Source organism: Aquarana catesbeiana, linkage group LG02 (assembly GCF_042186555.1).
Source record: "Aquarana catesbeiana isolate 2022-GZ linkage group LG02, ASM4218655v1, whole genome shotgun sequence".
Taxonomy (NCBI): domain Eukaryota; kingdom Metazoa; phylum Chordata; class Amphibia; order Anura; family Ranidae; genus Aquarana; species Aquarana catesbeiana.
This window is the reverse complement of record NC_133325.1, coordinates 56032218-56048110: the sequence shown is the minus strand read 5'-3', so window position 1 is coordinate 56048110 and position 15893 is coordinate 56032218. Positions and strand designations below refer to the sequence as shown.

Here is a 15893-nt window from a genome sequence, read left to right as displayed (position 1 = left end):
AGAGTGCTGAACGGATGCTGATCGGCTGCTGGTTTTCCAGCATGCCCGTTCAACAGAAGCAGCTTTTGTTGGACAAGCAGCTGTACACACAGGCCGAAAGTCAGCTGGATTCTACTGTAACGGCTTATTTCGGACGATATTCGGCCCCGTGTATACGTGGCTTTGCGCTTTTGCATTTTTTTGCACATGTTGAAAAAAATCATTTTAGGTCTGAAGATTATGTGAAATCAAACACCCTAGAGAATAAAAAGGTGGTAGATCTAAATTTGATCTAAAGTCGCACAATATTAGCACAACAGTTTATGAAATTTTACAGTTTATGAAACATTTTCAGTAAAAAATACACTAAAACTGAAAATTTCCTATCAAATACCGTAATTTTTCTTTCCTGATGGACTCCATGGCAGCCTACGTATAGGGTTGATCCCGCCCCCCTCATACCCCAAAGGACCCCTCTCCCATAAATCTTTGTTCCGAGCCAGAGGCCGCGTTCTGTAACTTAGCCTACTCCAGCCAATGGGAGGGAACTCCTGCTGCCATGGAGTCCATCAGGAAAGGAAAATTACGGTAAGTATTTGAAAGGAAATTTTCTGTTTTCCTGACAGACTCCATGGCAGCCTACGTATGGGAAATAACTAGCCATGCACACCCCCGGGTGGGTAAATGCTGGACAAAAGAAAAAAGATTTAATTGGCACCGTCAACAGACAGGATGTGCAAATCAAAGTTAACAGAAGACAAAGAGGCCGGTTCTACGCAGTAGTGCGCCATGAACGTGTTAATTGAAGACCACGATGCTGCCCTGCAAATCAATTCTGGGGCAACGAAGCCGCCCATGAAGTACAAATGCTTCTGGTCGAATGAGCGGTCACCGCTTCTGGAGGCGTCAAGCCCTTAGCTTTATAGGCCCACTAAATGGCCTGAACAATCAACGCTGCAATAAATCTGGAAGAGGCATGCAAGTCCTTGTTTTTTCCATGAAAAAGAATGAACAGATGATCAGACTGGCGAAAAAGAGCTGTGGCTTCTAGATACTGTCTCAGAGCTTCTCCAATGGATGTACACTGGAGTTTTCAGCTGACCTGAACGTTGGAAGAGTAATCTCCTGATTTTACTGAAAAACAGACGATACTTTGGGGTTTGAACCCAGCATAGGAATCAATACTACACGATCAGGGAAAAAAATTTGAAATGGCTCCTTGTATCCCAGAGAGCTCATTTCGGAGACCCTCTTGGCCGATGTGATGGCTACCAGGAAGGCAACTTTTAGGAAAAGTTCCTTGATAGAGAACCATTCTGCGTGTTCCATCTTTCTTCCTGAGAGAAAATCCAGGACAAGCGGGAGATCCCATTTGGGAAATCTTGGTTTTCTCTGAGGTCTAAGCCTTATTGCTCCTCTGAAGAACTGCTGAGTAAGAGGGTGTCTAGCCCAGGATATTCCCGTGAAGGCAGAAATTGCGAAGACTTGAAACCTCAGGGAGCTGACTGATCCAGGCTGATTGTAGGAAGCCCAGGATATCCTGTATTTTTGGATTACTGCAAGAACCTGCAGTGGTGGAAATGTAGTCTGTAAATTTTGACCAAATCCTTTAGTAGACCTTGTCGGTACCTGCTCTCCTGGCATTCAAAACGTGGAGATGGCCCTGCTTGGACAACCTAGGGCTTCCAGCCTTCCCCTCTCAAGAACCAAGCCATCAGGTGCAGATGGGCCGGGCATGGATGTAGAGTTGCCCCTTGAGATAGGAGATCTGGCCTGGAGGGCAGAGGAACTGGGTCCTGGAAGCTGAGTTGCATCAACAGGGGAAACCATTGCCTGTTCAGCTAATACGGAACTATTGTTACTATCTCTGCTTCTTCCATCCTAAATCTCGACAGGAACTGGAGGATGACAAGAACCAGAGGAAAGGTGTAAGCCCTGTGAAATCTCCACTGGTCCGTCAGGGCATCTACTCCGAAGGCCTAGGGGATAATGACACCTCGAGTAGTTCCTCTCCAGCTTGAAGTTGCATGGGGAGGCGAATAGGTCTACCTCCGGGGTGAGCCAAGGGACAGAACCCACTTGAAGACTTCGGTGTGAAGAGCCCATTCGTTGTTGTCTAGAGATACCTTCGAAAGAAAGTCTGCCTGAACGTTCTGGTCTCCGGGGAGATAGACAATTGTTAGGTTAGCCAAGTTCACTTTGGCCCAGGTCATGAGAGGCTCTACTTCCTTCAGCAGGGAGAGACTGCGAGTACCTCCCTGCCTCTTGATGTATGAGACTGCTGTTGTGTTCTCCAGTCTTAGGAAAACTGAGGCTCCCGCCTTTAAGTGGTGAAAGGCCTGCAGACCGTAGACCGCTGCCAGGAATTCAAGAACATTCGAGACTAACCCGTGGGATGGAAAACTCCATTTGCCTTGGGCTACTTCTGTCAGGCAGTGAGCGCCCCAGCCCCTGTTGCTGGCTGATCATAATGCAGGAGATTGGGGAGATGGAGTGACAGTTGAGGAGGTTCCTTCGCTGCAGCCACCAAGGAAGGCTCTCTCGCATGGGGGAGGTTATTCGGATGGAATGATCTCGGGACCCTGCGTGTCACTGCTGGAGGAAGCCCTTCTAGAAGGGCTACATTTTCCACTGTGCCCATTTCACCATAGGTGATGTGGCCACCATGGTGCCAATGATCTTCAGACACTGTGAGGTCCGGAGATGTGAGGAGGACATTGCTAGACAAACTCTGTTCCGAATCACTGGACTTTTCCCCAGGGGCAGGGAGATGGTGCATCTGAGTGTATTAAATTGTGCCCCAAGGAAAAGCAGGGACTGTGTAGGTTCTAGGTGGGTCTTCTCCCTGTTCAACAGCCAGCCGAACTCGAGTAGAGTGGAGATGACCTGAGATCTGTGGACTAGCAGTTGCTCCGTCCCGAGATAGTAACAGCAGGTCGTCCAAATAATGATGCAGACGAATACCTCTGATCCTGATCAGAGCCACGACAGCCAATAAGAGTTTTGAAAAGACACGAGGCGATGTCGTAAGCCCAAATGGGAGACAGGTAAACTGAACGTGGACTTGATCTACAGCAAAGCGAAGAAATTTCTAGAACTCTTCTGCTATCGGGACATGGAAGTGGGCGTCCTTAAGATCTATGGACACGAGCCAATCGCCTGGCTGAATTGCCTGACGGATTGTGAATAGTGTCTCCATTTTGAATTTCTCTTTCTTGAAGAAAGAATTCAAGTGGGTCAAATCTATAACTGGTCTCCAGGAGCCATTCTTCTTCAGAACCATGAAGAGGGGCGAGTAGACCCCTTGAAATCTTTCACCGGTTGGAACTGGTATGGCGGCGCCCTGAGCCACTAGAGAGTCCGCGTAGGACAGAAGGACTTCATTTTTCTGTTCCGAGTGAGGCAAGGATGTGGGTACAAACCGGAGTTTGGGTGGGCTGCTGAATGTCCAAGCATGTCCTGAGGAGCCGGTCCAGTAATCTTTGATCGAAACTGCCCAGACGCGCTGAAAGCGGAGTAAGTGAGCCCCGACTTGCTCCGCCTGGGCAGGGCCAACATCAAAAAGACTTAGAGGCTTCTCGTTCACCGGAAGACGCTCCCTTTGAAATCTTTAGGCCTAATGTCTGGTTTCTCTTCCAGGTCTTCCTGAACTCATGCCCAGGCCTATAGCGGCGGGCGTCCCTCGCACGATCCGAACCTTGCCTAGGCTGAACTCTTTTCTGGCCTAGCAGGCGACGATCCTGGGGTAGGAATTCCGACTTGCCCCCCCGTGGCACGAGTGATGGCACGGTCTAATTTGTTCCCAAAGACTGAGGAGCCCTCAAAGGGAACCCTGCACCAGGCCTGCTTAGAGGCAGGGTCCGCTACCCACGGGCGCAGGCACAAGGCACGCTTAGCCGTGATGGATGAGAGCATGACCCGTACCACCAGGCGAATTATGTCAAGGGAAGCTTCCCCCAGAAAGGCTGATTGCAGCTTCAGTTCATGTAAAGGTGAACTCCTGGCCATTTCTTCAGAGGCACTTCTTAAGGGTACATCCACGTCATCCGTCCAGGCCTCCATCGCTTTGGAGGCCTTTCGCTCAGACCTAGAAGGACGGAGAGAAAAGGAAAAGGTTAACAGCTCCTGGTTGAATGAACCCAAGCCAGATAGGGACAAAGGAACAACCAATCCTACCTGCAGCGTAAGGGTTGGCCAGAGGGGTGCGGTGACACATCCATGGCAAAACAGCTTGGTAACTGAAAAGGAACCATCAATGGATATGAGAGAGAGAGAGTGACATCAACCAGCAGCCAGGGAGCCTGCAGCATGAACACTTACCTTGGCAACAGGAAAAAGGTCCCTGGGGAAGCTGCCGCATAAGCCCACAGAACATCCCAAGGAATAGCTATTTCAATCTGCCGCGGTTGATGATGTCACCGCGCCAAGAAGGGTGCCTGCGCTGGGACCGACGCAGCAATCTTGTTGAAACCGCGCACGCGCAGACCAAGTCTCAGTTTGTATATCGCAGCCTGCGGCTGCGCAGAAGAGCCCAGGGGACCCCTGAAGCGGCGGACGGGAGCACAGGTGCGTTCCAGCTGCCATGGCCTAAGAGACTGGAGCCAGAGAAGTGGAAAAGACAAACAACAAATATATACACTGCTGCCATATGAGAATGTATATATACTATACCACCACGGCATGGCTGCAGCCCAACCGAAAAGTGGGAGCTATTGCTGCTCTCACTGCACGATCAGGGCGTTCAAAAGAAAGGCCTTCCGCTAATAGCTGGGACATTTGGCCACATTGCCGCTTGCCTGCCAATGGCCAGGCTAGTAAGCTCTTCATGGCACTGCATTCATTGCCCGCGTCCACCCCGCTAATAGCCGGGGATTGCTGGACTCCAGAGAGATACCGCCTGAATCCATAACATCGTGTGCTAACCGTCAGGCCTGAATCACAGATATCTTTAAAAGGTAAGACTTCAACTTTGGTCCTAGGAGGAGGACAAAAAAGGAACACGACCTTTGGTTCGGGAACAAAGATTTATGGGAGAGGGGTCCTATGAGGTATAAGGGGGCGGGATTAACCCATACGTAGGCTGTCATGGAGTCTGTCAGGAAAGTTAATTTTAGGGGGCATACACGCAATAAACTACACAATTTATGTGGTAAACAAAAAAGGTGAGGTTTGCGCAGATACCCAAAATGTCAAGCCTTAAAGTTGTGTGCACCCATGAAATGGCGAAAAACTTTGGTACCCTATATTTTCCATAGAAGATGCTTAAAAGCCCCAACAGTTCTTCAGTTTAGAGCTAACAGTGAATAATGGGACTAGAATTAATGCTCTCACTCCAGCATGCTCAGAGCTATGTAAAATGTATAGCGCAATTGACGTTTTTATGACGGTGCCCCTGATGCATACATATATATTCGTACATGTGTGTATGTCGGGATGGGGACTCAAACATTTTGGGGGGGGATTTTAAGTGATTTGGTGTATCTTTCATTTTTTAAACTTTTATATTTTTTTTCTAAAGTTTTTTTACATCACATAAGGGACAAAAATTCCCCCAAGTGATGCATTTTTGGTGACAGGTTCTCTTTAATGAGACATCAGAGGACTGATGTCTCATGTTTCACCAGTCCTCCATTAATGTTTCACCAGTCCTTCATTGATGTTTCACCAGTCCTTCATTGAAGACAATGAATCGCAGATTACACTCCATTAGCTTCTTCCACAACCACACTGGGAAAAGTGATACTAGGACCCAGGTCATTAGTGGGATCTCCCTCTCTTCTCCCCGGCGGCACCCGCCATGCCGGTCTCGGGTCTGCCGATGGGCGCAGGGAGCCCAAGGACCATCACCGGGCACACGCAAGGGGGAGGGAAGTGACGCATATTGGGGTGCACAGACGCTGGATCACTTCACAGTCAGTTTGTCCCACAGACTGCAGTACATACGGCAGTGGCAGTAAAAGGGTTAATGCAGAAATGTATTCAATAAAACATCAGCAAGCGCATCTTTTAAAGTCTAACTGAACTTTTAATTTAAACCAAGTAACAAAAGGTGTGCAGAGTCTTAGGGCCTGTTTACATTTTTTTGGTGCGTTAATGTGCATTATGTCATGCATTGCCATGCGTTGTGGTGTGGTGCGATGGAACAGCATTGCAATACAGTAATGCATGTGCTGCTGCATGCTGCGGTAACTTGCTTGTTACCACAACACAAAGATGTAATTCGGTCCTTACAGTTTTTTTTAATCGGCCACAGCTTGAGTAGAAAAGCCTGTCCCTGCAATAGCTGCAGAGCAGGATCCTTGCTCTCTGTGGTGAGGCAGTGGTCTCTCTGCGGAGGTCCAACACACCCCTTGCTGAGTAGGAAATCTCCAATCAGCAGGGAACATGAGCTTTGCTAACTGCAGAACTATAGATATGTGGAATGTGTTGGACTTCTGCAATGAGTCCACTGCATCCCCATAGAGAGCAAGAGTCCTTCTCTGCAGCATGCAGGCAGGGGACAGGCTTTTCTACTCTAGCTGTACCTACTTTAGAAGGAAAAAGAACTGTAACTGCTGCAGTGCAAAGGGTTGGGGAGGCACAAGACCTGTAAGTGTTAACGAGATGCTTAAGAGAGAGTCCTCTTCCCGATCAAACGGGGATGTGGCAGAGCTGCGTAATTCTTAGAACTGGAGAAAGAAAAATACAAATCCTTTGGCAGGTAATCAGAATCTGACAACTGAGGCCAGTTTTTCTTTCTATGCTGAAAGAGGATTTACTGGCGGATGGAATTACATTGAGTTTAGTTGCTAGTTTGTCTCTTCAACACCCTGAAGATATTGCCTGTCCTGCCCTGAATTGAGCATAACAAAACAGAAGATAGATATATTTGTATATTGTATTGTATATATTTGTAATTTATATTTGTATTTACTTTGTATATGTATGAATACATTTTCCGTCTTTGCTTGGAGCCCCCCTTTAAACACAGCATAATCTCTAATTTCTCTGGGATCTCTAACTGCTATTGGTGTATATCCACTGAGCAATGAAGGTAAAACCACTTCCAGGTCCTCCAGGCTGGATGGGACCAGAGAAGCCACCCTCACTGTGCCATGGTGCAAATCTGTCCACACTGGAATGCTCACTCATTGGTGTCATGAGATACCTCCACAGGTTGTGGGGACATCGTCCTGTACCACTGCAGCAAAGTTGTACTCCTGCTAGATACAAAGTGCATTTTCAGATATATGAGGGCACTGTCTCATGAAGATATTGTCCTTCAGCTGTGTAAAAGAATTGTATGTCCCCTGTATGTGGTTATATTTGTTGTACCTTCCAGCAGATTTTCCTTTTGCCGAATAAAATCCCATTTCTCTTTCATCAGCTCGTCTACTTGTTCCCGGTTGACGATCTCTTTCTTAGCCAGTTCCCGTTCCTGGGCTTTGGCCTCACTTAGGAGTTCATTGACATGTCCCGTCTGCTCGGCCTTTAGACGTTCATTCTGAATACAAAAACACAATAAGATTTATCTGGATGAATTGGAGAGATTCCCACAAGTAGACATGCATTGGGGACTATCCCACCAAAAATTAAGTTCCTATTCCAGGGGGTGCTTAACATGTTACTTGTAACTTATTGGGGCCTCCAGGTCACCAGAACTAGTGTCACCACTGGAAGATTTTCCCTCCATTTTTTTTCTAGGGACAACCCAAAATTTGGGATTTTCTTTTTCTTTCACTTTCAATGATAATGGTAAACAAGACAAATAGAGAGGAGGAATCTCTTTAACGGGGGCATAGACAGTAATATAAACTGACAGGAGTTCTAAACCCTCTACATTCTATTCAAAACTAAAATAAAAATTTCCCTTACTTATACTTTAATGAATTTAGAAAGCTAACAGATTTTCTTTAAGTGCATTCCCTTATAATAACACATACCCGTTCCTTGTATCTTGTATTCTTTTCTTCTATTTGTTTCACCTCAGCCAAGAGTTCTTCGATCATAGACTCCTTCATCTGAATTCTGCAGGCAGTTATATAATACAATAATGAGGTTCCTGTTCATTGGCAAATTATAGTTATATAAAATTTACCTAAAAATGTATTTTCTTATGATTGTTGCACAAGGTTTATGCGCTTATACTTTATAACATGGTAATATAAAATTTATATTGTTATATAAATGTGTAGCTACACCTTCCAGAGCAGCGGTGTCAATTTCATTGCGGGCCGCATCGGCAATATGGTTGCCGTCAAAGGGCCAGTTGTATCAGGAGTGCGCTACCTACAGGGTTCAGGAGTGCATTACTTACAGAGTGCAGAGTTTAGGGGTGCGCTATGTACAGACTACAGTGTGCAGTTTGCAGGGGGACCACATGATAAAGCCTGGTGGGCCACATGTTTGACAAGTGTTCTAGAGGTATGCTTAAAATCCACAGATCCCTGATCCGAACTTTCTATTATAACTTGCATGCCCTACAATGACCTGTATTCCAGGGGCTGTCACACTCACTATTCACAGGAATTATTAGAGATGAAGGAAGGCTAGGATAAACAAGGCTCAAAGGTAACGAGTCTATATAACAATCATTATAAAAAATCAATGATTTGCTATTTGACAGCAACTAATATTTAAAAGTGATTGGTGTCATCATATGTCATTACTTCCATTGTTACTAAGTCCTGATTTTCTACTGATTTATGGGAAATTCAGATATTCTGTGTACAACAAGGAATAAGACTCAATCAGGCCAATGAGAACTTTGCATGCTTTTTCGTTGTGACAAATCTTTTGACAGTAGAAAAGTGATAAATGATTGAATTGATCCATTTATAAATATTCCCCCCTAACATCACCACCCTTGTAGTTGTAGAAGTTAATTTCTTCTATCCCTATAACTGAAGGTTATGGACCTGGGACTGGAGGAAGAGTTTGAAGGAGCACTGATCATGAATGCAGGACCAATGCAAATAAATAAAAATTGTACATTTTTCCTTTTATCAATGTTGGTGCAGTAGATTGCTTTAAGAAAGGCCTGGATTCTTTCCTAAATGTACATAATATAACTGGGTACTAACATTTATAGGTAAAGTTGATCCAGGGAAAATACGATTGCCTCTCTGGGATCAGGGAGGAATTTTTTCCCCTGCTGTAGCAAATTGGATTCTGATTTTTTTTTTTTGGGGGGGGGGGGGGTTGCCTTCCTCTGGATCAACTGTGGGTATAGGATTGGGTATATGGGATTGTATGATATTTTTTATTTTATTTATTTATTTATTTGGTTGAACTAGATGGACTTGTGTCTTTTTTCAACCTGACTAACTATGTAATTTGACTATGCACTCAAGTCATATAATCTGCACAGTAGACACCTAGAGCTCTATAGGTATATATACTGTAGAGTTCCCAAGGAGGCTCAAAACCCAGGGAGCTCTAGTATGCAAATAGCAACTATAGCGCACCCCGCGTAGGAGCCGCTGGTGAATTGGGATCCCCCACCCTGCATAGCCAAGCACAACGAATTTTCACAGTATCCCAGAGTCAAGAAACAGTCCAGTGCTTGTTTTTATGTTTTATTGAGGGGATAAAACGTGGATAGGGTAGAGGGAAATTATAGAATGCTCACTTGACTTCAGAACTCTTTGGGGACAACATTCCTATATACAGTCTATAGACACTCCTCTTCCTCCAGCACTCGCTTGCAGAAAACAACACAGACCCAGCTGGAACACTGTTTGATGAGTCTGACAAAAGGCACTTAATCAGATTAAGCAAAAGCCCTTTACAGGCAGGGACCACAGGCCCCTTTGGTTGTGTAGAGAAAAGTCCCAGTGTCCAACTACATTCCTGTGGCTACTGATCCCAGCATCACCTCTTCAGGCACTGCCAACCCACCTGGATGCAGCTGCCTCTCTCACTAGCCCTCCTGGCTACTTCCCACAGTCCTCCCAGACTGTACACTCACCAGCCACCCAGCTGACTTCTCCTGGACGTGCTGGCTCCTGCTGTCCTCACTCTTTCTCCCATGCCTCTGGACAAGACTTCCCTGTGGGTTGTAAGAGGATCCCTCCAGCACCCGAGCACCCGAGCCCCCAGGCCCGAGGTCACCCCCCCCAGACTAGGAGGCACCTTCAAGGACCCTACACTATCAAAAAAAAAAATATATACAGCTAGCACACTAAGCTAAAGGGTGCTACACGACTTTAGTCTCAGTCCCTCCTGCACCCCTCCATTGGTCAGTGACCCTGTTCATTATAAGGATATGCAAAAGTAAGGCACTGAAGGTGTGAAAGGTGTCAACAGGAAGTCAGAAACTGTCAGGAACACTATTTGAATAATAATAAGACCCCTTTCACCCTGAAGCGCAGCTAAAACAGCACTGGTCGTTTTTGCAGGGCTTTATCGGCGCTTTTTGGCTGCTAGCGGGCGTTTTTTTTAAGGTCACGTGACGTGACCTTAAAAAAAAAAAAAGGAAAAAAGACCCGTTTTGCAGCTCTTTCAAATCGCTTTGAAATCGCTGCCTGTTCATTTCAATGGACAGGGGCATTTTGGGAGCGCTATAGCGCTCCCAACCCGCCCCAAAGATGCTGCTTGCAGGACTTTTTCTAAAGTCCAACAAGCGCACCCCCCAAGTGTGAAAGCACACATTGCAGTGAATGGAAGGCAATTTTCAGGCGCTTTTCTGAGGCTATTTCTAGCCTCAGTGTGAAAGGGGTCTTAAGGTCTCAGGTTTTGGGGATCTCTGGTATCTGACAAAGCATACAAGCAGTGGTGTTACTATGGCCAAAGCAGCCCATGCGGCTGCTTTGGGGCCCGGGGATGGAAGAGGGGCCCCATTAAGGGAGGATGTTAATGCAAATTGAATGGGTAATGCCTGGAGATGACTTCACCCATAGGTTTCAATCCCTATCTGTTGTTGTTGCTCCCTCCCCTCTCCTGAATCCGCACTGGCTGACATAGAGGAGTGGGATCACGAGACCAGACCGGAGCGGGCTGAAAATAGGTAAGTATATGCACATATGTCACACAGGTTAGTATAGGTGTTAGAAGGGGGGAGGGAACAGTTTTAAGGCTAGTTAGCTGTAAGGTAGAATTCCACCTTAAATAACTATAGCTGGTATTACAGGGGTTAACAGTTATGTATTCACACAAAATCTCCTGATTTTTACTTGTATTGCTACTACAACTCTTTTTTATTTACTATATTGAATGCCGCTTTTAGCACCTGCTTGATTTGAAGGTGGAAGGGCTTAGAATCTACACTAAGTCCCTGAGATCTTTTTTTCAACAGTTATGTATTTTTATTCAAACTTTTTCCAGATTTAACCATTAAGGACTCATGCACACTGGACGTTTTTACAGCAGCTGTTTTTGGCAGTAGACGTTTTTTTCTACAGTCATTAAACTCTCCATCATGTTATCCTATGTGTCCATGCACACATAGGCTGTTATCAGCAGTTTTGAGCAGTGGCGTTTTTGAGCAGTAAAAAAAACAAAACAAAACCAGTGGGTTCTGAGAGACGTTTTTCAGCTGTAAAAACGCTGTAATGCTGATAAACGTCGATTTTTTTTTAACGTTTTTGAGCCATTGAAAAAAAAAAAATTTTTCTTCAAAAAAAAAAAACAAACCAAAATGCTAATGCGGAAATACACTAAAAAAACACTATTGAAGAAACGTTGAAAAAAGTTGAAAAACTCACTGCAAAGCTACTGCAATTTTTTATAACGTTATTATAACGTCCAGTGTGCATGAGGCCTAAAGGCTGACTCCGGGGAATCTGAAAGTCCCCCCTTGCAGTTGGGCCACACTGCAAGGATTAACTGTTCCTTTATTCTAGGGGAGAGTAAACGCATTTTACTTACCAGATCCTCTGCTCCCCCGGCAGATAATGCTCCCCCATGCACCAGCAGTGGACTGTGTCTTGGTGTCATTATGTCCAATGCAGGCCTATGGACTCTACATTGGTCTTTATGATGCCAAGACCTTAGACTGCGATTGGTCTAACAGCCTGGGGGAGTGGAGTGTCAGGTAAGTAGATCTTCTTTTCTATGTTCTGTAGCGCCCTCCTCTAGTTAGGCTGCTAAGATAAAACCAAGTTTTTGGCTTCACTGCATTCACTGGAGCAGTAATCTATTGTTTTTGTCTGGTCTGGATTTCCTAGCTGAGTGTTTGATTTCTCTCACCTGCTTTTAGGAGAAGCTTTCAGAATATAGGGCAGGGAAAGTCAATTATCTAGTATTTATTATGCCTCAACCAAACCCTTGAAGGGGTAATCCAGAAGGTGGCTGGGACCTTTCCAGAGTTTTTTTTTTTGCTTCAGGGAGGGTTATATTTCTCCTGTGGGAGGCAGCTATAGTGAGACAAGAAACTGCCTCAGCAGGTGCTAAGCTGAGGCCCTGGAAAAGATTAATTGCTTCAATACAGGGTACTTTTACTCTTTTCCTGCCCAGGCCAATTTTCAGCTTTCAGCGCTGTCACACTTTGAATGACAATTGTGCGGTCATGCAACACTGTACCAAAATTACATTTTTATCATTGTTTTCACACAAATAGAGCTTTCTTTTGGTGGTAATTAATCAACACTGGGTTTTCTATTTTTTACTAAAGAAACGAAAAAAGACCAAACATTTTGAAAAAAAAAGTTTTTCTTAGTTTCTGTAAGAAAACTTTGTAAATAAGTCATTTTTCTCCTTCACTGATGTGCGCTGATGAGGCTGCACTGATAGAATACACTCATGGGCAATGATAGATGGCACTGAGGGGCACTGATAGGTGGCACTAATGGGCACTGATGGGCGGCACTGATGAGCAGGCACTGAAAGGCAGCATCACTAATGGGCATCATTTCTGGGCACACATTGGCATCACTTCTGGGCACTGTTGGGGCTGCACTGATAATCAGGGCACGGATGAACAGTGCCCTGATTATCTGTACAATCTCCACTGTGAGGAGATGCTGCTGATCTCCTCTCCTCCCACTTGTCAGTATGAGGCGAGGAGAGATAATTACTAGCAATGAAGGTGTGAAGGGTGGAGTCAACAGAAAGTTGGGAACTGTCAAGAACACTATTTGAATAATAATAAAGGTCTCAGATTTATGTACATGTGATCAGCTGTGATTGGACACAGCTGATCACATGGGTAAAGAGCCTCGTCATCGGCTCTTTACCAAGATTGGGGTGACACCGCGTCCCAGGGATATATGTGTCGTCCCTGAATGAAAGATGATTCCGCCCCCCCCCCCCCGTCATTTGTCTAAACGGTGGGCGGAGGGGTAGTTAATAATTTATTATTGCTGGATGGCACTGTCCTGAAGTCCTGGTCTGGAGAAGGATCTTTTACCTCCCCCACTGAGGACCTACCCAAGGAAACAGCAGACAGCAGACAGCTCCTAGGACATTGCGAGTAAGACCTGTGTTTGGGACTTTCATGTTTGTCTGCAGCTATAAGGATTTGTGCTGGAAGTTTGTTCTGAACCCTTATGCCGCGTACACACGAGCAGACTTTACGGCAGACTTTGCCCGGCGGACTTTTCGACGTACTTTACGACGGACTTTCTGAATGAACGGACTTGCCTACACACAATCCACCAAAGTCCGTCAAATTCAAACGTGATGACGTATGACCGGACTAAAACAAGGAAGTTCATATTCAGTAGCCAATAGCTGCCCTAGCGTGGCTTTATGTCCGTTGAACTAGCATACAGACGGCGGACTTTTCGACCGGACTCGATTTCGACGGATTAATTTAAAACATGTTTCAAATCTAAGTCCGTCCAACTTTTGAGAAAACAAAGTCCGCTGGAGCCCACACACGATCGAATTGTCCGACCAAATCCCGTCCGCCGGGCAAAGTCTGCCGTAAAGTCCGCTCATGTGTACACGGCATTAGACTGAACCCCTGAACCCCTCTTCTGTTTCAAGTTACTCCTCAAATTCTAAAAAGGCATACCCTAGAACAGGGGTCTTCAAACTATGGCCCTCCAGTTGTTCAGGAACTTCAATTCCTATCATGCCTAATCATGTCAGTGAATGTCAGAGAGCAAAAAAAATCCCAAGAAATTCTTTAAGTATGTAAACAGTAAAAAAGGGAGGACAAACCATATTGGCCTCATAAAGAATGAGGAAGGACATCTGGTTACAAAGGATGGGGAGATGGCAAAGGTATTGAATTTATTCTTCTCCTCAGTCTTCACGAGTGAATCGAGGGGCTTCAGTAACCAAAACTGCAGTGTTTATCCTCATGACACAACACAGGAAGCACCTACATGGTTAACAGAGGACGGAATTAAAATTAGACTTGAGAAACTTAACATTAATAAATCACCGGGACCAGATGGCTTGCATCCGAGGGTACTTAGGGAACTCAGTCAGGTGATTGCCAGACCGTTGTTCCTAATTTTTACAGACAGTCTATTGACTGGAATGGTACTAGCTGATTGGAGAAAAGCCAATGTAGCACCAATATTTAAAAAGGGCCCAAAAAACATCCCTGGGAATTACAGACCAGTTAGCCTAACATCAATAGTATGTAAACTCTTGGAGGGGATGATAAGGGACTATATACAAGATTTTAGTAATAAGAATGATATCATTAGCAGTAATCAGCATGGATTCATGAAGAATCGTTCTTGCCAAACCAATCTATTAACCTTCTATGAGGAGGTGAGTTGCCATCTAGATAAAGGAAGGCCCGTAGACGTGGTGTATCTGGATTTTGCGAAAGCATTTGACACAGTTCCCCATAAACGTTTACTGTACAAAATAAGGTGCGTTGGCATGGACCATAGGGTGAGTACATGGATTGAAAACTGGCTACAAGGGCGTGTTCAGAGGGTGGTGATAAATGGGGAGTACTCAGAATGGTCAGGGGTGGGTAGTGGGGTTCCCCAGGGTTCTGTGCTGGGACCAATCCTATTTAATTTGTTCATAAACGACCTGGGAGGATGGGATAAACAGTTCAATCTCTGTATTTGCAGACGATACTAAGCTAAGCAGGGCAATAACTTCTCCGCAGGATGTGGAAATCTTGCAAAAAGACCTGAACATATTAATGGGGTGGGCGACTACATGGCAAATGAGGTTCAATGTAGAAAAATGTAAAATAATGCATTTGGGTGGCAAAAATATGAATGCAATCTATACACTGGGGGGAGAACCTCTGGGGGAATCTAGGATGGAAAAGGACCTTGGGGTCCTAGTGGATGATAGGCTCAGCAATGGCATGCAATGCCAAGCTGCTGCTAATAAAGCAAACAGAATATTGGCATGCATTAAAAGGGGGATCAACTGCAGAGATAAAACGATAATTCTCCCGCTCTACAAGACTCTGGTCCGGCCGCACCTGGAGTATGCTGTTCAGTTCTGGGCACCAGTCCTCAGGAGGGACGTACTGGAAATGGAGCGAGTACAAAGAAGGGCAACAAAGCTAATAAAGGGTCTGGAGGATCTTAGTTATGAGGAAAGGTTGCGAGCACTGAACTTATTCTCTCTGGAGAAGAGACGCTTGAGAGGGGATATGATTTCAATTTACAAATACTGTACTGGTGACCCCACAATAGGGATAACACTTTTTCGCAGAAGAGAGTTTAATAAGACTCGTGGCCACTCATTACAATTAGAAGAAAAGAGGTTTAACCTCAAACTACGTAGAGGGTTCTTTACTGTAAGAGCGGCAAGGATGTGGAATTCCCTTCCACAGGCGGTGGTCTCAGCGGGGAGCATTGATAGCTTCAAGAAACTATTAGATAATCACCTGAATGACCGCAATATACAGGGATATGTAATGTAATACTGACACATAATCACACACATAGGTTGGACTTGATGGACTTGTGTCTTTTTTCAACCTCACCTACTATGTAACTATGTAACTATGTAAGAGTTTTACAATGCCTCATGGGAAGTGCAGTTCTGCAACAGCTGGAGGG

General features: G+C 45.2%; 1 protein-coding gene across 1 annotated transcript in view; it reads right to left on the bottom strand.

Moving 5' to 3' along the window:
• CCDC83 (coiled-coil domain containing 83) overlaps window positions 1-15893 on the bottom strand; it is a 72231-nt gene that overhangs the window by 39981 nt on the left and 16357 nt on the right. Inside the window, exons 3-4 of the mRNA XM_073612941.1 lie at window positions 7902-7986; window positions 7294-7462 (exon numbers count right to left, since the gene is read on the bottom strand). Of these exons, the coding sequence (XP_073469042.1) occupies window positions 7294-7462; window positions 7902-7986 (254 nt within the window). The remainder of the gene's footprint in view (window positions 1-7293; window positions 7463-7901; window positions 7987-15893) is intronic.